Consider the following 26,175-nt stretch of genomic DNA (forward strand, 5'->3'; position numbering starts at 1 on the left):
AGGCTCCCCATGTGATTTAGAATTCTACACAACTGAGATCTAAATTGGAGCCTCCTCAGATCTGTGCCCTCCCTGAGCTGGAACCTAAAAGACACTAATTCCTGCTCAATGTGTAGGTTGTACAGCCAAGTTTTTGCTCAAGGTTTGTATGACCTCTGGGCAGAGGGTGGATGGTATACCGACAACAGCCATTGTTTAGTGTCTCCTTAGCCCAATACTGGATGTAGGCTCTCACAGCCAGTTCCGACAGAGGTGTTTCCTGGTTATGGAAGATCTATGGAGCACAGCAGCTCCTGTGCTGATGCTGCACCTAGTGTCCAGGTGGGCACAGTTGGGTCAGATCAACTCCTCAAAACACATCCACCCAGGTCTCAGTAGATCAAATTATGGGTGAGTGTGGTCTTATTATGTAGTGATCCAGCATTAAACAGCATCACACAAAGGCCAGTGGGCACAGCAGGTTCTTAATTGTTCAACAAGGCAGAGATGCCTTCATCTTCCATGGTAACTTATCACTTCCCCAGTCTCTATCTTACTCCATCCATGATCATTGAAATTAGGGTGGCATTATCTCTCTGTCCTTGCCATAGTCATGCAGCCTACCTCCATGCATCAGTACGCACCTTTCAGTGGGCATTTTGGCTGTTGAGACAGCCACTACCTCTTCTGCTTCATAAGGAGGTTGTTAGTGGTATTGGAAAAACTAGTTATGTGGCAAGTGACTCAGCCTTGTGGTCGATGGAGGTAGACGTAGAGGTTTGGTTCTAATTCCAAATCCTTGTCTTGGCTCATTAATTCCCAAGAACCACCAGAACGTACCAGACTGCCCTCCGTAACAGCCACAAGAGCCACCCACAGGGTATCTATCATGCTACATTTTGGTTCCATCAAGACAAGAAGGGAATCTCAGGGGACAGAGAGTCATACAAGCGAAGTGTCTCCTCTGATTGTCATACCCCTACAGGTGTCTTCTGCAATCTCACACCAAAATAAGAGAACTCAATATTCAAAAGGCTGAATACTACACATCTAGTGTACCAGAGGTTAAGAGCACTGGACGTAGAAAGCAGGAACTTGCACAGGAATAAGTATTATCATCCAAGCAAAGTCCCAAAGGATATTCCAGCTAAAATCTCAAGGCTGTGTGGGGCAGGAGGAAGACTGGCATGGGACTTCTCCAAACTTTGCCTTGAGAGTAATCCATTTCAGTTTTCTGAACGAGTGGGCTTTGGAGGAGGACTTGTGTTACTCATCATCAATGACATCACAGACACTACCCAATAGTCATCTTCCAAACAACTCTCATAATCGCAATGCAGAAAGAACTGCAATTTTGCAGCAACCCCACATTATGAGCCGTTAGAGGAAGCATGGTATTTTATTAACAGAATTTTATATTGCTTAACTGTAAATAAAATATCGAAGTAGTTTACCAAGAATATAAAATATACATTTAAAATGTCAATAAAAACCAATGTTAAAAACAAACTAAAATAAAAGCATAATGAAGTAACACAACAGTTAAAAGTATGTTCTATAAGCCACAATTGTGGATAAAAATGCATGTTGGCTTTACAAGTTCTTTAAACTGAAGCACTCCATGGGATGGGGAACATCTGTACAGCTGCTTCACTAGTCTATGACATTGTCTTGCAACAAACTAGAGTGGAGCAGCTGCGTTCAATTTTTCTTGCAATAACTCATGGCAAAGGTTTTGTTCACACTAGCTAGTGGTTCATACCAGTTCATACCAGATAGCATCCTAGGATGGGACAGATCATCAGCTGGTTTGAACTGGTCTAATAAATATGTTCTCCATTAAGTATCTGCAGCAATACCATCATAGTGTTTACACATGTTGGTCCCAAATGTTCTCAAAAGTGCTGACTTGAGCTTTTTGAGGAAATCTTCTGCCCCCACACTTGACAACTACTCCACTAGCTGGAGGGTCTTGTGAGGACATCTGACAGCAACTTTCTATATTTTAGCACTCTGGCTGTGGCCAGCTGTGGGAGGATAGAGGATGGCTTCTTGGCCACACGGTGGTTTAAGGGCTTGTTGTTTCGAATGTGGTCTTCTAGACAAGAGAGAAAAGGAATTAAAGTTTACCAATGTACATAACAAGCCTCTTTAAAAAGTGGTCTCTATAATTATCTATGTACACTCGTGGGACAGGCATTGAGGAAACATCTCCTCATGAACACGTTAGCATAACCACAAGGTCCCTGTACATCCTGTTTTGTTTTTCCTCTGGCTTATTTGACTAAAAATGATTCACATTGCTACAATCTGAGAGGCAAATCAATATAGCTGTTCTGCTCCTTATTTTGTAGTTATCCAGTTCTTCATAGACTCATAGAACTATATAGTGTTTGAAGGGACCCCGAGGGTCATCTAGCCCAACCCCCAGCAATGCAGGAATCTCAACTATCCATGAAAACATCCTTGTGGCCTGTTCCCTTTGAACATGTTATACCACTCAATTCCTACATTCCCATCATGGGTCTCATCCCACCAGGTTTCGGTAATGCCTACCAGGTCATATTTGCCATCCTGTATTAAAAGCTCCAATTCATATTGCTTGTTTCCCATACTCTGTGCGTGTGTTATACAAGTTATACAGTGCCTTTGGCTGGCCCAGTCCCCTATCCTTTCTTATTTGCATGAAATAGGGACATGGAACCTGTGGCTCTCTAGAGGCTGCTGAATTCATCATCCCTGACGATTGGCCACGCTGACTGGGACCAGCAGTGGATGGAGTAGTGGTGGCATGGAGACACTTGTCTGACCTCCCAGCGGATGAGTCGCTGCTGCTTACCAGGAGGAGGGTGAGGATCAAGGTGGTTTGGTGCAAGAGCACCAGCAGAGTCACTGCAACACTCCTATTAGCTCGTATGCACTGCGCCACCCCCCTGACACTTGCCCTTCCCTTTAAGCAGCAGTCATTCACCTGCCAGAAAGTACCTCTACCCCACTCCGCTGTCCACTACTGGATGTCATGAGACCCATGGAGACATTGCAGAAAGGGTAGTCAGATGAGGATGAGGAATGGGAAGAACACAGGGAACTGGAGGAGGCCGACCCAAGGGAAGATCCTAGCAAATTGAGGGATGAGCACTTAGGACTGCATAGGAGATTGACCCAGGGGTGGTCCTAGTAAATTGGGAGGTGGTGATCTGGATTCAGGGGGTCTAGTGGCCTAGCAGAAGAACAGCCTGCCTCTATGGTACTGGACACCCTATGCACCTCATCCCTCAAGGAAGACACCCAGGAATACCTCTGACAGGGAGCCAGCTATGTCACCTCCACTTTTGTCTCCAAAGAAGGAAGGGAACAGAGCTGGTTCAAACTAACCTTGCATGTCCTGCCTGTGTGAATAGCTGTGCACACCCCACTCTCAGAGGGAGCATGTCAAGTGTTGGATCAATAGCTTAGTTGCACCTAGTCATGTGTCATAGTACTCTGTCATGCCTTACCTGTGTGTAACCTGTATACCCATGGTGGAATGTTGTACTGAATTCATCAATAGAACTTTCAAAACCTCCAGACGTGACAACAGTTCAAGTTCCGAGTTCAAGGGCGAGAGACAGGACACTGGTTGGGACCAATGGGGTTTGGATCCAAACAACATTTGGAAGGTAAAAGATTTCCTAGCCTTGGTATAAAAGAATTACACGTGTGTGGCAATTAAGTATTTAAGGCAAGGCCCTCCTACAAAGTAAATATGTTCTGAAGCCTAATTTCCCAAAAAGAGATTTGCCTATGAAACCATTACATTTGACCATATGCTGAGATCGTGGGAAATGTCTTGTGACACTTGGTCATATGATATGAACATCCTCTTGCTCTGAGGATCTTTGGACACCCAGCAGTCAGTGGAAACAGTACAGGACAAACAGAAATGTATGGATTTTGCCAATAGGACTGATAAAGATAGGGCACTGGTTTTGATAAATTTTCTCTTTGCAGGTGGAATGATGGAAAGGTTCCTTTCAATTGGGGAATATTCACAATGTCTGGATAATTATAAGTTCAGATAAATAGGAGTGGTGATGAGGACATGAAGTTCTATGGATGTGAAGGTCAAACTGAAATGATGAGATCAGATTCATTAGGCAATACAGATCAGGAAGGTTGAGTTGAGAGTTTGTGTTTACCATGTTCAGTGGAGGCAGGACCAATGGAGAACTTAACCCAAGAAGAGCCCAGATAGATCATCCCAAAGGCCCATCTGGTCCAGCATCCTATTCTCTATGTGGCCAACCAGATCCTTGAGAAGCCTGCATTCAGGGCATGAATGCAACAGCACTCTCCCCACCCCCCACCCCAATGAGTCCCAGCAACTGTCATTGACATTGGAGAAGGTGCATATCTTATCTGCCATGAACTTTTCTTATTCCTTCTTAAAGAAATCCAAGTTGGCTGCCTTTGCTACTTGCTGTACTAGCAAATTCCAGGTCAACTACTGTATGTGCTCTGTGAAGAAGTGATTCCTAACCAGTCACTTCTGTGCAGCAATGATCTCTCTATCCATTCTAGGCAGTAGGAGAGCAGATGTGGGGTTTTGTGTCTGTAGGCGTGCCTGCAATACGTTCCTGGGTGTTGTTTTTTACAAGTTGGTGATTTGCGTGTGTGTGTTTTTGCACTGCCAGTTCCCAGCACAGTAGAACCCAGAGCTTTAACCGTGTGCCAATTCCACTTATGCCGTTGTGCCAAGATCCCATAGTAGGGCTGTTCAGCTTTGCAGCTCTGGTGTTGACTCAGTGCAATTCAGAGTGGAAAATGAAATCCTGAGATGAGAAGAATTAGCAAGGGACAAAGAGAGGTACCCAAGAACTTGCAAGTGGCCTTATAAGTTGCAACAAGAGGCTGTTTTAGAGGATAGAGATCCTTTGACTCAGCGCTGTGGGCCATGCAAGTCCACCTCATTCCCTTGGCTGTTGTGTCCTGCTGCTGCTGCTGCTGCCACCACCGCACATTGCTGCTGGTAACTCCACTTTCAGAGATGGAGGCGGCTGAGCAGGGATTAGGAGAACAAGAGTGGCCTTTTACTCCTAGCTTTGCCCTTGGGGACAGGGGGTGTTCTGTGGTTTCTCTGCTCTGCAGTACTTAGCAGTTCCCCTCAAGTCAAATGCCTTCCTGAGAGACAACGTGGCAACTGTTCACATGGCAGCAGCAATCTGTCAGGGTTAGAAAGGGTATGCCAGGAGCGAAGCGAGAGAGCTCTCTGCCACATCTTGGATGCAGCGATACTTTTCATCTGTAGCAGCCTTCCTCCTCCCCACTCTTCAGCAGTCTGACTCAGCAAGCACTTCAGTTAAAGCCAGTCAGCTATAACCTCACCCCCCACCGCCAACTACATTTTTACAATTCTGCTGTAAAGTGAGCCCCTTGCAGATTACCTTTTCGCTGGAGACTCTGACAGGATGCATTCTATATACCCTTGCTGAAGAAAAACAGAATCTTAAGTACTGAATTGGACCAAGCAGCTCTTTTTGTTCCCCATAATACTGTTGTGAGGTTTGGACAGGAGGCGGTCAGCCTGCATGATGCCAGAATCCCTTGTGATCCTGGAATCCTAGGTCCAGCAAGGGCTAAAATCTAATGTAGGATTCCATTGTTGAATTAGCCAAGGATTCTAATTACTATTTACGTGAGTACTGTACAGTCCTTAGTATGACAAGCGAAGTTTCTCCGTGTCAGAGGGCAAATGGATGGGCCCTTCTTCCTCACCTTGCTGGTAGTGAGAAAGACAAAAGCCACTTGTGTGAGACAGAGCTGGAAGGAGGCTGCTGGCAAAAACCAGAGATTGATTTCTGCTTGATTTCTGCTTGAATCCAGGGCTGTGACTATGGGAGAAGCAAGAGCCCCTTGGAGTGTTAATGCTGTGATACCCTGCATCGTAGGCTCAGGTTATATATATGTGTAAATAAACCATATATCATAAAGACACTACAGTCTCCGCTGTCCCTCTTTCCAAGGAAACCAAGCCCTGAACCCCCTAGATTTCCACACTGCTTGGAGATTGGGGTGGCAAACAAGACTTAATGCAACTCTCACCTTACAGCTTCCATCCCACCTGGCTTCCTGAACTGTTTCTATGCCAGCTGTTATAAGAACCGTAACTTTCAAGACCTGGAGGCTGAGCTTGCTTTTTCCCCATCCTGTTTTCTTTGGGGATCTTTATAAAGCTGCTCCAGGAGGCACTTCAGCTAAAGAGTGCTTTAAAGAAACAACCAACTAATTAAATACATCCAGGTTTAGGCCTCAAAGCTGTACTGCTGTAAGATTTACCTTCAAGTGGCTATTAAAAGATCCTGGAGAGGAGCTGTCTCATGCCTTAATCATGGGTCTTTCTTGACACACACACACACACACACTCACACACGTTTTGATGCAACATTTTCCCAGGTGGGACTCTTCAGACACCCTTTTGTGCTCATGATGCTAATGGGGAGCTCACACGTGAGCTATCACTACTGTTTGCGCCTGCAAAAGTTTGGTCACGTTGCTTTATTCCCAGTCTGTGCATATCCTGTAAACTCCTGTTGGAATCCCATATTTATTATACCACAAATGTTCTTTTTATTTTTGTTCCACTTTTGTTGCACTATAACCCCTCCAGACAGCAATAATGTGGCAGCGTAGGGAAAGCATTGCAGAACAAACTAAAATAGAATAAACCCACCACTAACGTGGCATTGCAATGTCAAGAGCCAACTACCTGGCAGCCTGTCCAAAGCTAGCAGATCCCAACAGCCCTTAATCTCATTGTTTGCAAAACAGGGCAGAGCTTGAATTACCAAAGAACAAAACTGAAAAGATGGAGCTGGTAAAGTAGGAAAGGCAATGGGCAGACCCAGACTATACCTTTAAAGCATATTCAATGCACATGTAAAGCACATGACTTCGCCCAAATAACCCTAAAGTTCCCATATACCTCTGGTGAAAGCCAGAGGTATAGTGTGGGTCTGCCCAATGTGAGCATTATGGGAGAATCGAGGAAGTATTGAACTCGGCTGACATGGTCTGGCACATTTCTGTTGTGTGACTGTTGGTTGCTGCTGATTATCCCCCAACCCCCCCAGGACAAGAGTATGCGCAGAACTACAGCAGGAATTAGGTTGTGGCTAGAGGCTGTTGGAACAGAGTCAGAGTTCCTCTTTGAAGATCTTATCCTCTGGCTTAGAGTTTTCTTTCTGAAATAAAGCAGAACAAAATAAACCACGTCAACATAATAATTTTTAGTGGAAAGATGAACTGGGAGTGGAGACACTCGAGATCCTGAAAGAGCACTTGGTGTCTCTCGCTGTGCATAGAACCATAGAATTGAAGAGTTACACTGAGAGCCATCTAGTCCAAGCCCCTGCAATGTAGCAGTGGCATAGCGTGGGGGGTGCAGGGGGGCCGGCCGCACCGGGTGCAACATCTGGGGGGCGCGCTTGCGCTCACAGCTCTCTGCCCCTACTAAAATCCACGGGTTAGGGGGCGCAAATTACTTGCCTTGTCCTGGGTGCTGACAACCCACGCTACACCACTGCAATGCAGGAATCATTTGCCCAACATGGGGCTCCAACCTTCAAGCCTGAGATCAAGAGTGTCATGCTCTACCAACTGAGCCACATTAATATGGGGGCTAATCTCTTATACCATTTTAGTTTTCCTACCATCACTCATACAAGACCTCTGAAGGCAGGAAATCTCTGTTGCATATATATATTCTGCTGTAATTGTATAATTTTTTATTGTATCGCTGTATTTACCTGTTATCTGCTGGTTACTGTAGGAAATCTGGAGTGCATATGCCTATAATAGTATACATATAATGAATATTTCATGTGATTTTTTTCATTTTTTAGCAGAACAAGGAGGTAGGGGACTCGCTTCGCATCAAGATTAAAGAGCAAGACAGGAATTAGGAGGGGGGAAATCTGTGCAGATAAACTTGGCACCGAGATATTCTGAAGATCCATTCCCTAGTGGATCTCTTTTGTCTCCACAACAGCAGCAGGCCCCATAATTCCTAAGGTTTCCTTTTTAAGGAAATAAGGCAGAGTTGCTTTTGCCAGTTCCCAAACTTTCCCCCATCATCTGGAGTCCCTGACTCTTGCATGTATATTCCACCACAATTCCCCAGTTTTCCATGAGTCCAAAACCTCCTTACCCAAATCCTGGAAAAACAAAAATAAAACAACGGAACTAAACATTTCCATTGCGGGGGGCGGGGGGGGGGAGGAGAAAAATCAAGCTGTGTAGCCAGAGGAGAAAACATACAAACTGAATGTAATTGTTCACATTTGTTCCATTTGCATAATTTATTCCAATCCTATAATTTCAGATTTAAGAAATTATTTTTAGCACAGATCTCTAAATCTTTTGAGACTGCACAGCTTTTCAGAAGGAGAAATTATTCTACTTCCATTATAGACTGAGCTACACAGAGATAGTTTCTACATGGACACTTTTTCTTAGGGAAGTGATAGAGAAGATTTCACAAGCACCCAAGAGGACGTGTATTGTGACTCTGAACTGGCTCAGGGGAAGCTATGGATGGTTATGCTTGATCATTGCTGCAATAGCACTGCTATGACCCACTAATAATTCAGAACTATGTTGACAGATGGGGATGCACACAGTACCTGCTATGTCAGAAATGATCTGCATTATTTAGGATGAGTTAAATGCACCTTTGCATTTAGACTTCATGATTTTAAAAACAGGCACTGGGAGGGCTGACAGTTATCAGAATCTCACCTGGTAGGGATGAGTGGGTTTAACCCTTTCCTCCCCTGGTGTAGCCCTGATGAAAATAGTCCCTTAGTAGCTGTTATTTACATTGGAAGGAAATCCTCCATAGACACCAATAATAGACCTTAGCATTCCAGCAAAGTGTTAAACACCTCCATCACCACCAGTGGCTGCCTTGATAATCATCAATCCTCTCTGTCCCCCATTGACTGATATTTGCTTTTTTTTAAAAAAAAAGGTGTAAAGATACACTTAATATCACATCTAATTTGGTCCTCTGTTTATTATTTAGGTGCAAAAGCATTGCTCTGAAGCACTACCAACTGTGTCAGGTATAAAACTAGACATTAGATTGAAGTGGAAAAGTGAGTACAACATTTCCTGGGTGTGGGGTTCATAATGGAGCAGAAAGCTGTGATTGGTCAGCCCAGTTGTCATCCTGTGCACTCACCAATTCCTTTCTCTGTAAGAAACCATTGCAAAAACCCCTTACAGTCTCCAGGGAGACTTCATCCACGGACAGCACCTCCTGCTCCTCATCTGGAGTGTGGAATGCAGCCAGTGCAGGCAGCTGAGACTTCTTCAGGTGAAAATAAGACATAACCCTGTCATTGCCCTTTGCACGGACGTCCACTGAGATAAAAAGAATCTTCAAGGAGGCAATAGGAAAGGCGTAGAGATATTTTAGAATGCTCACACAGGCAAATGAATGTTATCACACAGATGATGAGAGCTCAGAGGAGCTCCAGTAACCTAGATATTTGCAAACTGTTGGCCTACGGGCCAGATCTCGCCCCCAAACCATGTTTTGTGGCCCATCAGACACAGAGCAGTAACATCATGGAGCTGGGCTAGACATGGGGATTCAAACCTCACCAGTCAGCCCAGTGGCAGGAAGTGGAGGAAATCACATCCTCTCTGCCTTTCAGATCTGAAGAGCAGAGAGGGCAGGTAACACTGAGGGTTCCGGTCTGGCCAGAGGGGTTTAGACCTTTCTGTGAAGCACCACAGTGAAGGGAATACCATTGTGTGCATCTGTAGTCAGAATCAGCTTTGGCTACTATGCACCTTGACTTGAGGAACGGAATGTGTGTATGTGTGTGTTGATGTTTTGCCTTGAGCAGCAAAATGGGCCAGCCTTGCAGTCTCTTCTAACTGAAAATAGCAAACCTGAATCAGCAGAGGGGACAGAGGAATGGGAGGCAAGGCCAATTGACAAGGGGGGTCTGGGCAATCAAAAGTGGGGAATGACCATCCTTAGGGAATCTATGATTCTAGGAATTTTCCCCACCTCTACCTGGAGAAGCCAGAGACTGAATCTGAGACCCTGTGCATGCAAAGCATTTGCTCGATCTCTGAGCTTCCCCACATTTGTATTTTGTATGCAAATAATAATAATAGACGGGAAAGCATGGTTTGGGGGAGGGTATGGGATGGGGAGAGTGACTCAGAGCTGTGTGTTCCCCATGTTGGATTCTAGCTAGACTATGTGGACCAGACAGTTATGAAGCTCTGTCTTTAATATGGGTTCCGCATAATAGCGCCATGGACTTTAGGCAAAGATTGCTGGACCTGCTCCTGCCCAAACACCAGCCTTTGATCCTGCATGTCTCAGAAGTCTTTTCACCTATTAAAACAACATTTGTGTAGAAGATGTTTGGAACTGAAAAGCTGGGGGAAAGAATTCACATGAGATCACCTACAGGTTTCTGAAGCCCCTGGTGTTTAGGCCAGTAATTTAAACAGAAGCAACAAAGAAACCTCTACGACATTATAAGCTCTGAAATTCTGACTCAGTGTCCTCAGCGCAGTTCACCTGGCAAGTCCGAGGGAGGGCTGTGCTGCCATTTGAAGAAAGCTCTTCAGGCATATGGAATATTCAGAGACATCAGGAGGTGGCCAATGGAACAGCAGCAGCAGTGCCATTGGCCACTCCAAGTTCTTTTCCAGAGTTGAACTGTGACTCAGATATATAATAAAAATGGAAGCTGGCCATCAGCGAAGGAAATGGATCCCAAAAGTCTTTTAAAATGCATAGCATTTCTACTTTGGCAAGTGCCTACTAGTATTAAACCAAAAGTTCCCCAATGAGTTTTCATGTATTCTACAAAGTTATTTTCTAATCTCATATCTCCACGACTGTTCTCCTGGGCTACATCCACACCAGACATTAAAAGCACTCTTATACCACTTGGCTTCCTCCAAAGCACCCTGGGAACTGCAATTTGTTAAGGTTACTGAGAATTGTAAAGAAACAGGTTCCTATTCCCTCCACAGAGCTGCATTTCCCAGCGTTCCCTGGGAAGAGGGATTGATTGTTAAACCACTCTGGGAATTGTAATTCTGTGTATAATATGGGTTTCCTAATAACTCTCGGCACACTTAAGAAATTACAATCCCCAGGATGCTTTGGGAGAAGCCAAGACTGTTAAAGTGGTATAATAGTGCTTTAAAGGTATAGATGTGGCCCTGATCTCCTGTTGCCACTGTCCATTCCCTTGCTGCCACCTCTGGGCTCAGTTGGCATAATTTCCTGTGCTGGGGGCCGGGGAGAACAAAGTGTGTGAAGTTATTTCCTTCTCCTTCTCCTTTTCATTGCTCACCTGCTGCTACTGGGGAGTGAGTCCTAGCAAGTGCCTGTTGATGCCAACAACTGGTGTCAACCCCAGCAGCATAGCTAGCTGCTCAAGTGCCTGGTGCGGGGGGGGGGGTGTCCTGTAGCCAGGGGTGGGGCAAGCTGCCCATGGGGCCAGACGAGCCTCTCTGATGCTTGGAGCCTCTCTGTAGGATGGCTGAGGGAGAAGCAGGCAGAGGTAAGTCCCATGCTGCCATTTCAGGCAGCATGGAACCTGCAGGTGCCTAAGCCACCACATCACTCCTAAAAAGTTTTGTGAGCCCAATTTTTTATTTTTAAACTCATTTTGTCACCCACCTGGTGATGACACCCAGTGTGGACCGCATCCCTCGCACCCCCTTCCTCCGCCACTGGTCAACCCCGCTTTAGACTGTGGTGTGCCCAAGCATAAATTACTGCTTCTGTCTGGAAGGATAAAAAAACAACAACCTTGCACCCAAGTCACATCAGACTTACCTTCCCTTGGAAGAGAACTGCTGCTTCACGATACTTGTCCATCATCTCCGCATGCTTTGGGGATGACTTGTCAGTGAACAAGAGAAGGTGGGTCTGAATGGTGCTATTAAAGATACCTACTGCAGTCTGTCAATATATCAGAGATGGAGAAATAGGTTGAATAGGGAATGTGAGATCTGAGGCACTCTTGGAGCACCAAGCCCTAAAACCTAGAACACTGAAAACGTAAGGCTAGCCCTCAGAATCATGACAATGCTCCCTCGAGTTCGTATCCAAATAACAGAGGAGAATGCAATGGATCAAAAGCAGAGAGGCAAAGAGCAGAGATGATTTAGATTTCAGGATGAAATAGAGCTGGACTGAGGTGGTGCAGTTGAATCTGCGCAAAGTTCAGGCAAGGCCAGCTAAGATGGTTAGTAAGCTAGGTGTTACTTGATTTGTCAGAACATTGATCAGTTTTGCTCTGATTAATCTATTTATCAACCCTCAACTGTTTTCCTCTTTGTGTCTGTGCATTGTATTTGTTAAACTGGCAAAAAACCAAAAACCCACAAATTAGAAGAATTCACAGGTGTGCTCTTTTTAGAACTGCTGGATTTAGACATAGGCCAATAGATGCCTGAATTCAAGCAAAAGAAGAGGCCTCTCAACACCTTCTTCGAACCGCAAACAGGTGGATAAGTCAGTACAGGACTGTGCTATTGGCTGCAGCCCACCCCCAGCCCTCAATGGCTGCATACTGAGCTTGACATCCGCAAAAGGGAAACATAGGCAATTGGTAAGCATTTGTTATACCATGAACAATTTCTAAGGTCAAGCCACATTAACCAACATCCTCCTTTCCTATTTTTGACTTCTCCTATTTATGTTTTGTTTGTATGTTACTATAATCATTCAAAACAGTAATAAAACTTGTGTGTGTGTGTGTGTGTGTGTGTGTGTGTGTGTGTGTGTGTTTTAAGAGTGGCTTGTAAGAGAATATGTTTCAGGTGAGGATTTGGAAACTCAATATTTTCTCAAAAACACAAATCCAGGACCCAAATTGATGGTGGAATTAAAGATTTAGTTCCTAAGGGGTGTGTGTGCCTTTTGTTGCATTTGTGTTGTTGTTTAACCTGTAAGAATAAAAGTAATTAAACATTATTTTTTAAGAAAGTCAATATTTTTAAAAAAGACAAAAGCTTGATATTTTAAATCAAGGTCCTCTCCAGATGGAGGATAATGATGGTGGTGATGGTTGCTGTGTATTCTGCAACAGAATATTGACCTTGACCTTGACCTTGACACAATAACAGTGGTGGATTTATCCTCATTTTGTTTGTTTTGAGATGCATCCCCTATGCTACCACATTATTGCTGTCCAAGTGGTCATATCGCAAGAGAAGCCAGACAAAAATACACCGGAACATTTGTGGTATTAAAAATTATGAGATTTTGGCAGGAAATTAAGGGGTGTGGAAGTGAAGCAGGGTTACCACCCTAAAACTTTTGCAAGCACAAACAGTATTGAAAGTAGGGCCTCATGTGACAGCCCTGTTATTAGCCTCATGAGCATAGAACAAGAATATATCGAGGGCGGGGGCTTGTTTGTTTGCTTGCTTGTTCGTTTGCATTTGACAAAGTTGATTCTCTACAGTTCACATTTGAGATTGCAGATCCCAGTTGTCCTTTTAATGTTCATCAGTCTTATGTCTTTGTGTTTGCCCGAAAGGTTGCTGGCTACCCTGCTCAACACAGCTTTTAAGATCTTCAGCTCAGTCCATTACCTCTTTAACGGGAAGGATGCCCAACTAAGTTCAACGGGACTTACTCCCAGCAGGCGAGAATGCAGCCTTCACTGCTCCATTTCCATGTATTTTCTTTACCACTCTGCATGTACACTTTTTAATCACCATGGAATTCTATATTTCCTATTTTTTAAAAAAACATATGTGAGTCTTTATTCTAAACGTGATATATACCACCATTTGACTTAAGCTGCTTCTCTGAGTCAGTGAAGTGAAGGATGGAAAATCCTGTGGAAGTGTTACCACTGCAATGGCAACCAAGAAAACACACACACACACAAGTATACCTTTCTGATGCTATCATTCCCATTTAGAAAAACATAGCAGAAGCCTGGAAAACATTTCAGCACCGATCTGAACTGTGTTTGAAAGCCACAGTCCAAGCAGACTGGATGCTAACAACATGGAAAGTAGACCTGGAACTCTCCATATATCACTGGGAATGACTGAGCTGCACACACTAGCCCTCTGTGAAGAGCCTCAAGTCACCTGGCACTGCCAATGGGCTCCTCGCATAGTTTCCCGTCGGCGGATAATTTGTCATCTGACTTTTTCCTTCCCCTTGCACTTTCCCCCCACCCTTCTCCCACAAGCCAAACAAGGGCCTTGGACACCCTACAGCTGACCTGCCGCCTCCCTGTGCGCTACACCCACCCACAGGGAGATTGGCAGGATGGGGGGTGGGGGTTGAGAGAGGCTCTGTGTCAATAAAAAGAAGGAAAGTGTGTGTGTGTGTGTGTGTGTGTGTTCCAGAATTCTGACAAGAAAAGGTCAGAGAGTGCATTTCTCGAAGAGCCTTCCAGCTCAAGAGCAGTGGGATTTGGAGCATTGTGGGAGGTCCAGCGTACTAGGCCCTGCGTCAAGCTCCCCGCTCGGTTTCTCAGTTCGCAGAAGACGGGAAGGTTGAAGGAGCAGCAGATAGGAAATGCAAGGAAAGCTTAGGGAGAGAGACATCAGAACATAAGGAAAGCCTGCTGGGTCAAGCCAATGGCCTACCCAGTCCACCATCCTCTTCTCACATTGGAAACCAAATGCCTATAGGAAACCTGCAAGCAGGATCCAAGCACAAGAGCCCTCTTCCCTCTTGTGGTTTCCAGCAACTGGTATTCTGAACCATTGCTGCCTCTAACTGTGGAGGCAGAGCATAGCAACCATGGCTAGTAGCCATTGATAGCCATGGATTTGTCCATTCGTCTTTTAAAGCCACCCAAGTTGGTGGCCATCCCTGCCACTATTCAATTAACTCATTCTGGGGTCAGGAAAGGGGCAGTAATTTCATGGGTTTGTTCTCTCCAAAGTGAACTTGGTATTCAAATATCCAGCATGATCTAGAGACGTCCTTTCTTACCATAGGGTCGTACTCGGTTACCCAGCGGAGTTCATTGATCCGAACAAAGCGACTCAGCTTGGTGGCGTCAATTCCGCTGCTGTCTTTGATTTCCAGGTCTTGCCGCTTGTTATCCACCTGAAGCGAAGCAAATAGCCTCACCGTTGTCACTCTGCCCCAGACACTGTCCCTTAAAACACTTGCAAAATCAACGTCATGTGTCATGGGAGGCAGGAAAGCCAACAGGGTCTCTGGGCCCAGTAAATTATTTGTATGATGCACCCAAACCTGCCCAGGATGGGGTCCTTAGCCAGATTATGGAAGTTCTACGACCTCAGCCTCCCTCCCAAAAATATTAATCTGTACGGTTAATCTCCATGCAACCCAGCTGTGAGGCAGCATTACATTATCTTTCCACTCCCACAAACACACAGTATGTATTCCTGTGTATGGTTCACTTTTGGCCTAAGATTTTCATGAGGACTATACTACTGATTTATCCCAGAGCCTCGAATAAACTTTTTAATTTGCTCTTTTGCCATAAGCTGAAGGGTATGATAGAAACAGTTTAAAAATAAAATCAGATGTGGCTGTTATCAGTTGCATTAAATTGCCCTAGACATTAGAGATACGGGGATTAGCAAGCAAACATTTGTGGGACCTTTGGAAAAGGGATCTTAAACCAACCTAAATCTCTTTCCTTTTTGAAAATATTTGCCTGCTCACTTCATTACTTCTAAACCTAATAAACACTGGCACAGGCATGTATGGATTTCCTGGAAACATTGTGCAAGCAAGAATCCTCTCCAATAAATAGAGGAATTTTTCCAGCAGATCAAGAAAAGAAAATATTCAGGCTCCACAAATACCGTTTTTTTGGAAAAGATTCTTTGACATCTTCCTGGATCTATCTTCCTGATGGACCTCTTAATAGGCCGGCAGGCAGGAAACAAAAACTCAACAAGAAATCCCAGAGGGATAATAAGGTGTTCAATTAATGTATGGGCCCAGCAAGGCAAAGCTGAATCCTTGTGATTATTTTTTAAAAGAATATTATGGATGAGATATATGGATAGAAATCGTATACTGTCATACGCCATAAACGGAGTTGTCATTTCCAGAAACAGATCTACCAACATAGTCCTCTTTTGCTTTTCCCTAGAGCTAGTTCTTGACTCTGGTGCATTACACCACAGCTGAGAGGACTGAGGGCTGAGTCTTCTCTCACAAGCTTGGAAGGAAAACAAGAGCAGCTCCATGGAAAGTAAAGAGTGTTAGACTGGCACTAAACTAAAGTGAGCCAGAGTACATAAACCTTTGGGATGGTTCCAAGGACCACCAGAGTCAGTGGAAAGCGTCTTCATTGGGGGTTGGAATAGACTGCAGACTACTGCAAGAACATTGATCAAGTCTAATGCTTTGCATTTCCCCCCGGTCTAGAAAAAAATCGTATGTGTGTGTTTTCTATTGACATACCTACAAACATATATACACCCACATATACTGGGTGGTGTGACCCATCCAATCCCACTGGATTGGGCCAGGGCTCAAGAGTCATGTTATTTTTATTGCAAAAATGATGGTATCTCAAGGTGAAGTTCTTGGAAGACAGGCAAAGTGCATAAAGGTTGGGGGGGTTAAAACAGACTCTAACACAGGTACATGCATAGAAACAGTTATTTATGAAGGGAACCAGGAACGTGTGTTTGTAGTTGTTGTTTTTTAATGGCACAGTGTTTTTGAGCAAGTGCAGAGTACCTTTCCCTTTGAAAGTAGAAGCTGTTGGGATGTTTTTAAAAAGTCAATGGAAAGATGAATTTGTCATTCACAGAACCGTAGGGACTGTCAAAATGGCACCAAATGCAAATTCACCCCATGCCAAAGAGAACCCTGGAAAAAACGGGGGAGGAAATGCAAATAGGTTGCACAGGCAGAAAAAGTAAACCTATCGAAATAACTCCAGTGCAGGGCAGATTTTACCTATGTTTCCTGGGAAATTAAGTCTGTTCTTCCATTAAGGGGGTGAAATGTGACAGAAGTTTGACAATCCCTGTTCTACTCTTATCACAATGAATGAGACTTGTCTCACTGAAAGCAATAGGCCTTTGAATCAGGGCCAGAGCCATAAACTGCTTGTATGAGTTTGATTGGAGTACAGTAGCCATGTCTACCCAGAATTAGGTCCTTCTGCACTGAATGACATTTACTCCCAGGCAAGTGAGGAGGGATTGCAACTTAAGGCCGCAGTGCTATCCAAGCTTTTCTGGGAATAAGTCCCATTGAACACAGCTGGACTTGTTTTAATGAAGCAATAATTGTTTGATTAATTGCAGTCAGATTCATTTTATTATGCATTTTTTCACAATTCTACAGATATTTTGTTCCGGACTCCTGCCTCAGTTCCCCACACCTCTTTTCACTTCTTCCAAATTTATTCAAGGGAAGGCAGGCTGAGAGGGAACTATATAAATTCTTCAACTTTTTTGCAAGACGATTGGCAAAGCTGTATATCTACCCTGTCAACCTAGTTTAATTTTAGCTGCATCTATTTGTTTATCTCATGTTAAGGACAAACATGAATCTAGAAGGGTGTATTTAGGTTGTCGGCCTTCCATAATCAAATGATGATGTTTATTTCCCTCACAGTACAGATCTTTGAAGAGTCTTTGGAAGAGGAACATTATGACCAATGGAAACAGGCCAGTGAAATCTGGTTTCCATTTGTAACACCTGTTGAAATTACATACAAAGTTAATGGTGAGTCATCCTAACAAACTTGCCACATTTCATTGTACTTCATAAATTTGGGAGTGAAGGTGAGAGTATTCCATTCCAAATAGGTTACCAGCTGCCTCTAACTTGCACAACATTTTAAAATCCCAGATGAAGGCATAACCCAGCTGTAAGGAATAAGGCCACCATTATACAGTGGTACCTTGGGTTAAGAACTTAATTCGTTCTGGAGGTCTGTTCTTGACCTGAAACTGTTCTTAACCTGAGGTACCACTTTAGCTCATGGGGCCTCCCGCTGCTGCCGCGCGATTTCTATTCTTATCCTGAAGCAAAGTTCTTCACCCAAGGTACTATTTCTGGGTGAGCGGAGTCTGTAACCTGAAGCGTCTGTAACCCGAGGTACCACTGTAATTGGGGTAAAGGGCTTTTTAGAGACTTGCTGCTGTTTATAGAGACTTGCCTCCCTAATAAAGAAAAAGATTGGAGTGACCCATAGACAACTTCCAGTACTAAATTGGAAGCTACAACTAACCCATCGCTCTACCCCTGAATCTAGATATGGCAAGCATCTATGCCTGCAGCGACCAAGTTCTCTTCAGCACTGGAAGCGCTAACCTGCTCTGCCCCAGGATTCGGACCCCAGCACACACAGCACACACAGCCCAGCAAGCCGCCTCCTTCCCTGATGGCTTCTGGGCTGACAAAAGACCACAACAAACCAGGATGCTACCTAGCCAAGGAAGCTGCTCCCAATATGCCTACGCAAAGTAAGCTGAAGGATTTCCTGTGCACTGCTATGAACTGCAATGTCAGGTTACCAACGGGGGCTGTGTTTGTACACCCCCTCCTGTTCCTTCTCTGGCTTCTGCCAGTAAATAAATAAGAGCATTGTTAGCTTTGCCACCTCTCCCACAGAGAGGGGCGTGGCGGGGGATACCTTCCTGACCACAGCTCATTTACTAGTGTGATTTGAATTTTGCTGTCTAGCCCTTTTGAAAGTCCCTACTGGTAAAGACTGAAGAGAGTTAGAAATCAGCAGCAAAGCTCTGCCAGGCTGGCCTAGTGGCAGGAAGGGCAAGTAGCAGAGGGAGGATGAAGAGAGCATAGGCAGCCAGGTGAGAGAGAGAGAGAGAGAGAGCCAGCCTAGAAGGTAACACTAGTTGATCTGTCCCTGCCTTGGGCATTTGTTCAGGGGGGAAATGGACTTGCCATGAAGGGCCAACATAAAGCAAAAGTAAGAGTGTGCTAACTGATGGGAGTCAAGCAGTAACACTTGCAATATTTTACCAGAACTGGGCTGCAGCAGCAATAGACAGAAAGGCAAGCTATTCTTCATTCGCGGATTCCTCCTTAAGTAACTGCTTAGACTCATGGACCCCAAAGGGTTATCTAGTCCCAACCTCCTGAAATACAGGAATCTCAGCTGAAGCATCCATGGCGGATGGCCATCCAACCTCTGCTTAAAAACCTTCAAGGAAGGAGAGTCCGCAACCTCCCGAGGGAGAACATCCTTTCTGTAGCATGTTTACCAAACTTCAACAGCAGCAGTCTTCTTGAATAATGCTACTTCAGCTTGCAGGAAGGAGAACACTTGTTTGAATGAAACACCAACAGCACAAGAACCTAAGACGAACCTTCTGGATCAGGCCAGTGGCCAATCTAGTCCCTCAGCTTGCTCTCACAGTGGCCGCATTGTTAAGTTGCCTGTGGGAAACCAGCAAGCAGGATCCGAGCGCAAGAGTACTCTTCTGTCCTGTGCATCTCCAGCAACTAGTATTCAGAAGCATTGCTGCCTCCAGTCATGGCTTGTAGCCTTCGACAGCCGTCTCCTCCATGAATTTGTCTAATCCTCATTAAAAGAAGGCATCCAATTGGGAGCTAGTTCCATAGTTTAACCATCAATAGAAAGCTACCATATCAGAGAAAGGGATGCATGTCCATTTTCTATGTGCAGGGTTTAAAAAAAGATATTCAGACATAATTTTATTTCATTCACCACCACCCATAGACTTAATGGCTTACTCCAGGAAGTCCTGTACATTTTAATTAGTCAGATCCAGCTGATTCCCCTAATGGACATCATGCCCAGGAGTCACTTCCTGCTGCTCTTTTATTTGTCCCGCAGGTTCAAGTTGAACATACGTTCGATAGCGGTGGGACAGTAGCACACCATGGACTGTAGCCTGGCCCATGAGAGATGGAAGGCAGGTGAGCGCACCAGCTAATCATGGGTAGGCAAACCAAAGCCCGGGGGCCGGATCCAGCCCACTCGCCTTCTAAATCCGGCCAACGGATGGTCTGGGAATCAGCATGTTTTTACATGAGCAGAATGTGTCCTTTTATTTAAAATGCATCTCTGGGTTATTTGTGGGGCATAGGAATTTGTTCATTCCCCCCAATATATATATATATATATATATATATATATATATATATAGTCATAGTCTGGCCTCCCACAAGGTTTGAGGGACAGTGGACCAGCCCCCTGCTGAAAAAGTTTGCTGATCCCTAAGCTAACTTATTCCCTCTGAGGGTCTTCATCACTATGGCTACCTCTCATGCATAGCCCCAATCTGGTGTCAGTCGGGGGGTTCTCAGAGGACAAATCAGACACACCACTGGCCAAGGGTCTGGAGGAGCAAGAAGGGTCCCTTGAAATGAACAATGGGCTGAAGAACCATTGTAACTGTCATAGGAGGAGCCACCACCATCTAGTCCTCAAGAACACTTGGGGTTCTCAAGGTCCAGGGCTTAGGGGGCTGAATAGCAGCAACGTAGCCTGTATCTACAGATACAGATCCGCCATGTGGCTTGTAAGGGGTCTCCTTCTAAGTAAGCAATGTCTGGAACACCTTCACTATTAGCAGCTGTGCTTAGGATGTGGTCTAGGAGGTCAGGTTTCCCTTTGGGGCTTTCCAGATGCTGGAAACAACACAGGACTTTGGCTCTTTGTTATTTCCTTTGCGGTGTTGTATCTCGCCTGAACTCCCTGTGATATTGATCTTGGACTGTTGCCTTGCCTTGGGATCATGTTTTGGTTCCGAGACTGATTTTCTGGGGTTTGTTTGGACTGCTCTGCATCTGCAGCCCTGCCCTTGCTGGTGAGGGTTTTTTTTGCTAACATACCTGCTGAGATTGGGACCCTAGCCCTAGACCCAGAGGGCATCCATAGGAGCACGACTTAAAAATAAATACGGTAAATCCTGGATGCTTTTAATCTAAAACAGCCATTTAATCTATTATTTATTTACCTATGGTTTTGCATGGCAATAATTGAAACAGTTATTGCAATGATATTTTCGGGGTAGGGGAGAATTCTAGTAGTTGACTGAAGGAGCAATTAGGATAGGAAAACAGGGGGAAATGTATCCATCAAAAAACCTAGCCTAGACTGATTGGCTGTGTCCAGACAGGGGTGTTATCTTGCACAACATGTTGCTTAGATCTGATTTTTCCATGTAAGGCTGTCCATAGACAAGCTGTTTACATTTTCTGCCTCTAAACCAATGACTCGTATCCACACTATGCGGCTCCACTGATCTCTTGATCCAAAGAAATCAAACTCCGCTTAAGTTCTGCACCCCTGGACCTTCTCACTGCACAGGGAAGTCAGATGCGTGTGACTGTTCAATCTTAGAACAGCAAGGCAGTGGTCAAGTGTTATGTAGAAGTTCTAGTAATTGCCACAGGGCAGCTGACATGAATTTGTTTTTAATGAGACAGTCATACGTGTCTTGCCAAAGTCTACAAGTCTATGGTTACTGGGCATATGTTGATCAGGATTGCAAACCTTTGATCTTCATTTTAGCAAAGTTGTAGCTGAACTAAAGTCCTTCCAAAATATTCCATTGGCCTTTAAAAGAAATGGAGGAGGGGTTGTTCTCTTCATGCTTTGTATGTAGAGCGTACAGATTTCATGGGCCAACATTCCTACCTAGCGCATTCCAGGTCTTTTTTGTTGCTCTTGGAAAGACTTAGCCTCTCCTTCTGAGTATAATATTGATTTCTACCGAGAGACTGTTGGAAGAAGAGAACCCAGTTAACACACCAAGTTACAGCAGCACCTGGGTCAGCGAAGGCTTCTTCATTGGGGTGAATAGAGCCCTGTTCACCAACGTTAGTATGACTTAGCCACCCTCCACCTGCCAGCCTTCTTACTTATAAACAGGGGGTTAGAATTGCTTATCAGCTTCCTCCTCCTTGCCTCACTGTTGCTTGTTGTAGAACTCAGTAAAGAGGTTAAAGACTGGAATCAGTTGGCTTGGCCTGTCCTTGGTTATGGCGCCACCTGCTGTTGGCCTCCCTGCCTTCTACCCTACCAGTTCCAATGGGCATCAGCCACCACTGACCTGTTTGCTGGAAGCAGCAGAACTACAAGCAAAAAAAACAAAAACCTACCATACGGAAGAGGGAGATGGTGTTTGTTGTGACATTATAATGGGAAAGAACATTAGAGGAGGTGCAGAGCCCAAATGGTACATCTTGCATATCTTGTACCATTTCGAGGAATGCTGAAAGTTCTGGTCGCTCTGGATCCTGAAAAGGAGAGGGGAAGAAAGAGAATAAAAAAAATGGGGGAGGCACAACTTATTGTTCTCCTTCCTATGATGATGGCATCAAGATAAGATGGGAAGTCTTGCCCATTAGTCTGTGTGGCAACAGAGCCAGTGGCGTAGCGTGGGTTGTCAGCACCCGGGGCAAGGCAAGTAATTTGCACCCCCTAACCCGTGGATTTGCGCCCGGTGCGGCCGGCCCCCCCTGCACCCCCCACACTACGCCACTGAACAGAGCTCACTCTGTGGACATGCAAATGGAAGTACTTAACTGGCCAGCTGAAGCCATTACCTTAACAAAGGAACTTCTTTGGCTGGTTCAGCAGGTTTCTTCTTATAGATTCTAAGCTCATAAATACAGGATCATAAGTTGGAGGGGACCCATGAGTAGTCATCCAGACCACCCTATAAAACTATCAAAGTCATTTCAGTCTATAGTGTAGCTGTACCCTTAAAGAGGTAGAATGAGAGGAAAAGAGAAAGGTGGAGGATATGGGTGTGTGTGGAGAAAAATAGAGCAGGAAAATGTACCAAAAAAAGACTAAGAAAGCAGCTCTGTAGGCAGAAATCTCTGCCTCTGATTTTCTTCAGGGCTTTGGCTCTCCACTGCAATTTAAGTGAAGGATGATGACATCTAGCGGCTGCTTGTAGTTGTGCAGGTTAATAATAATAATAATAATTTTATTATATATACCCCACCCATCTGGCTGGCTTTCCCCAGTCACTCTGGGCGGCTCCCAACAGAACACTAAAAAGAGACTAAAACTTCAAACATTAAAAACTTTCCTAAACAGGTTTCTCTAGCGGCCCTTATTCTGCATGAGTCAGTATTCCATGACAAGGATTACTGGACATCCCTCAATAAATGAATATTGTGGATGACCTTCCAGACTGGTCACCTGTTGTATTTAAAAGAGAATGAGCAATACATTCCTGCTACCATGGCTGCAATTATAAACCAGATGCAACTAAAGTCATGAGGCTCCTTAAATAGAGCAGGGTGCTTGACTTTCCTTTGTGCTCTGTTGAACCTTAGGCCCCAAAACTGTAGACAGCACTTCCTCACTGGGAGATACCACCTGTTTTTCTGTCCTTTGGAGCCAATACAGCAATCTTTATCTACTTATTGAGATTCTAAGACTGTTTCGTGGGTACTTAAAGAGTAGGCATTAAAACACAGTAAATATCTCTCTCTGCCACCATCAAAAAAGGATGTCAAGGTGTTAGTGAACCACACATAGCTGTTTGTTTTCTGACCCATTCTGTCCCAACCCTCCTTGCATCTTTAGACAGACTCTCAGTATAAAACAAGGTAGCACTCAGAGACTGGAAATGCACAACTTAACAAATATTTTAAGATAATTTTGCTCTTTATCCTTTCTACATCTCACATAACAGTGACAGTTGGCCCTTTAAAACGTCTATTTCCTGAAACTGTCTTCAATCAAGTTAAAATTCTCAGAGATCGAAACTGAGATTGAAGCAAAGTTTACAGCTAATGTGGTTCAATTGAGGAAAAGAAGTTGGGTTGAAAATAACAGGGGTGGAAGAGAGAGACCTCATATTAAACAAAGGCCTCTTCATCATTTTATTATTATTGTTGAGCAGCTGGTTCTAGAGCGGAAGCAGAAGCCTGGACTGAAAACACATCAGTAAGTTCAAACTGAGGAAGAAAGTGCTTTCGAGTATTCAGTGATTAATCAACTGGGCTTTAGCTGGACGAACCAAATTCCAAGCCTCTGAAAACTTGGCTTCACATTTGTAGTGTGTTTATAGAGACAGTGATATTTTTAACAATAGCAGTGCAATGTTCTGTTGAAGTACAGCACAATGTTTAGTAAGTCCATTGAACTATTGCTAGGATTGTTGTTTGTCCTACTTTACAGAGAACAGTCCTCCATTTGAAGGAGCCTTCTATTTGTACACCTTTTATTTGAGTCTTGGCGGTGGTTTGTTTTGCGGGGACTGTTCTGGCACAGAAGCAGCACCAGCATCAATGCTGATTTCCGGTGCAATCGTGCCAATTTCCGGTGAGATCATGCAATGCTTGGAGAGTAAGCTCTCACTGGAAATTGGCACAATCCCACCAGAAATCAGTGGCAGAAGCAGCAGGACAATTGGTGCAGGGCAAGTGGCAGCACTTCTTGCTGTGGCAAAACAGGAAACGCCACCCGTTTGGCAGTGACATTCCTCCCATTAGCACTGGACAACTGCCATTTTTAATTTCCCACAATGCTCCAGTGTCAATATATCAGGTGTTCTATAGCGTGTGGGGGGATATAGTAGTAGTAGCTTCATGGCTGCCTGGTGAGGAGGAGCCATGACAAACATTGATCCTTACTGGGTCATTTGGGCCCTGGAAGCTGCCAGAGGATTTCAAGTACTGATGCTGGCCATAAATGTGAGAAATGGCCTTCAGAAAACACACCGAGAACTGAGGAGGGAGAAAACTATGTACTCAAGATTATTTTGCGATCAATATGCTTTTGGGTGCGGGTGGCGCTGTGGTCTAAACCACAGAGCCTAGGGCTTGCTGATTGGAAGGTTAGCAGTTCGAATCCCCGTGACGGAGTGAGCTCCCGTTGCTCGGTCCCAGCTCCTGCCCACCTAGCAGTTCAAAAGCACGTCAAGTGCAAGTAGATAAATAGGTACCACTCCGGCAGGAAGGTAAACGGCGTTTCCGTGCGCTGCTCTGGTTCGCCAGAAGTGGCTTAGTCATGCTGGCCACATGACCCAGAAGCTGTGTGCAGACAAATGCCAGCTCCCTCGGCCTATAGAGCGAGTGCGCAACCCCAGGGTTGTCCGCGACTGGACCTAACGGTCAGGGGTACCTTTACCTTTATGCTTTTGGAACTTGGATTGTGTGCTCACACAACAGCCACAATCTCCTTCCTGAACCAGGCAGCATTAAGGTGTTATATTGTCCTCCTATAACACTATCACTGCTCACAAAAGTCCAACTACTTATGCTGACAAAATTTTAACAACCATAGATGGGAACAACTATTTTTTACACGGTCCTCCACATAATACAGGGTTGTAAGGAGGTTGTGCTAGAGTGCCCAGCATGAAAGGCCTGTCTAGTTTGTTTACAGCCACAGAGTCATCTCAACAAACCTGAAAGAATCCAACGACAACCACCTCAGCTGCACTGACAAATGCGGCCGCGGCTGCAACATCCTCCAACTGTACTGGTTTTCTCGCATCTTCAGGGGTACCTAAGAAGTGGAGGAAGGTATAGCCAGCCTCTTTTCACAGCCACGCGAATGCACACACTGTACCCAACCCCTCCTTGAATGTTTTTATCAGATTTCACAGACAGAAGCGATGAGCCTTCATGGCTGCCTTCAGAACGCTTCCCACATTCTCACTTGGGAGTAGGAGTTCCTTAGCTAGAATGGCTGCTTCAATCCCTCCTACTCTATGTGCCAATCCCCACAGCCTCACCACCTCTTTGGAATTCAAGCCATTCCTCCCTTACCTTTGGGTGCTGGCTCCTTCTCAGCACATCCCAACACGAAGACACAACTGAGAAGGGACGCAAGGAACCACTGCTGCAAGAGAGAGGTTTTCATTGCCTTGCCTTGTTTCTCTCCTTGCCACGAGCCCTGCTTCGAGCCAGACATCGGAAAGGTGACTTGCCATCTGTCCCCGAATCTGATGTGGCAACATCTAAAGCTGTGGGAGTGAAACACCTGGGAATGTTCAGGTCTGTTATTTCCCAAGATAAGAGACTTCAGGGACAGGAGGCTTTCGGAGGTTTCCTTTTGCAAGTGTTCTGTTCCTCATTTTGTTGGCAATAGGACTCCCTTTTTCATAGTGGTCTAGGCACAGCGAAGATAACAAAGAAAGACCTTATTTATTATAATCAGTGCCTTGTCCCACTTATTCTGCAACCAGGGCACTCTAGGGTTGTCAGTGCTTGGCCCCAAACCA

The 26,175-nt window shown here is 44.8% G+C and overlaps 1 protein-coding gene and 1 long non-coding RNA gene across 4 annotated transcripts; one reads left to right on the forward strand and one right to left on the reverse strand.

The window, feature by feature from the left end:
* LOC310825383 lies at positions 1 to 8,204 on the forward strand. 2 transcript variants are annotated; one of them, XR_014555245.1, is made up of 3 exons: positions 1 to 142; positions 3,548 to 3,638; positions 7,860 to 8,204. It is a non-coding gene; the product is annotated as an uncharacterized lncRNA (long non-coding RNA). The 2 variants fall into 2 exon arrangements; XR_014555246.1 differs by having other exon boundaries at positions 4 to 142; positions 3,530 to 3,638.
* On the reverse strand, positions 6,562 to 26,044 carry ERP27 (endoplasmic reticulum protein 27). Of its 2 annotated transcripts, XM_083698778.1 has the most exons (7): positions 25,721 to 26,044; positions 25,357 to 25,457; positions 22,085 to 22,222; positions 14,975 to 15,091; positions 11,840 to 11,965; positions 9,200 to 9,397; positions 6,562 to 7,199 (listed from the first exon to the last, which is right to left on the reverse strand). In XM_083698778.1, the coding sequence occupies exons 1-7, from the start codon at positions 25,863 to 25,865 to the stop codon at positions 7,152 to 7,154; spliced, it is 873 nt and encodes a 290-aa protein (XP_083554904.1). In that variant the 5' UTR covers positions 25,866 to 26,044; the 3' UTR covers positions 6,562 to 7,151. The 2 variants fall into 2 exon arrangements, with proteins under 2 accessions (XP_083554904.1, XP_083554905.1); XM_083698779.1 differs by lacking the exon at positions 22,085 to 22,222.
* Between the last annotated feature and the right edge of the window lie 131 nt (positions 26,045 to 26,175).

Source organism: Podarcis gaigeae (assembly GCF_964106915.1).
Source record: "Podarcis gaigeae genome assembly, chromosome: 10".
Classification (NCBI taxonomy): domain Eukaryota; kingdom Metazoa; phylum Chordata; class Lepidosauria; order Squamata; family Lacertidae; genus Podarcis; species Podarcis gaigeae.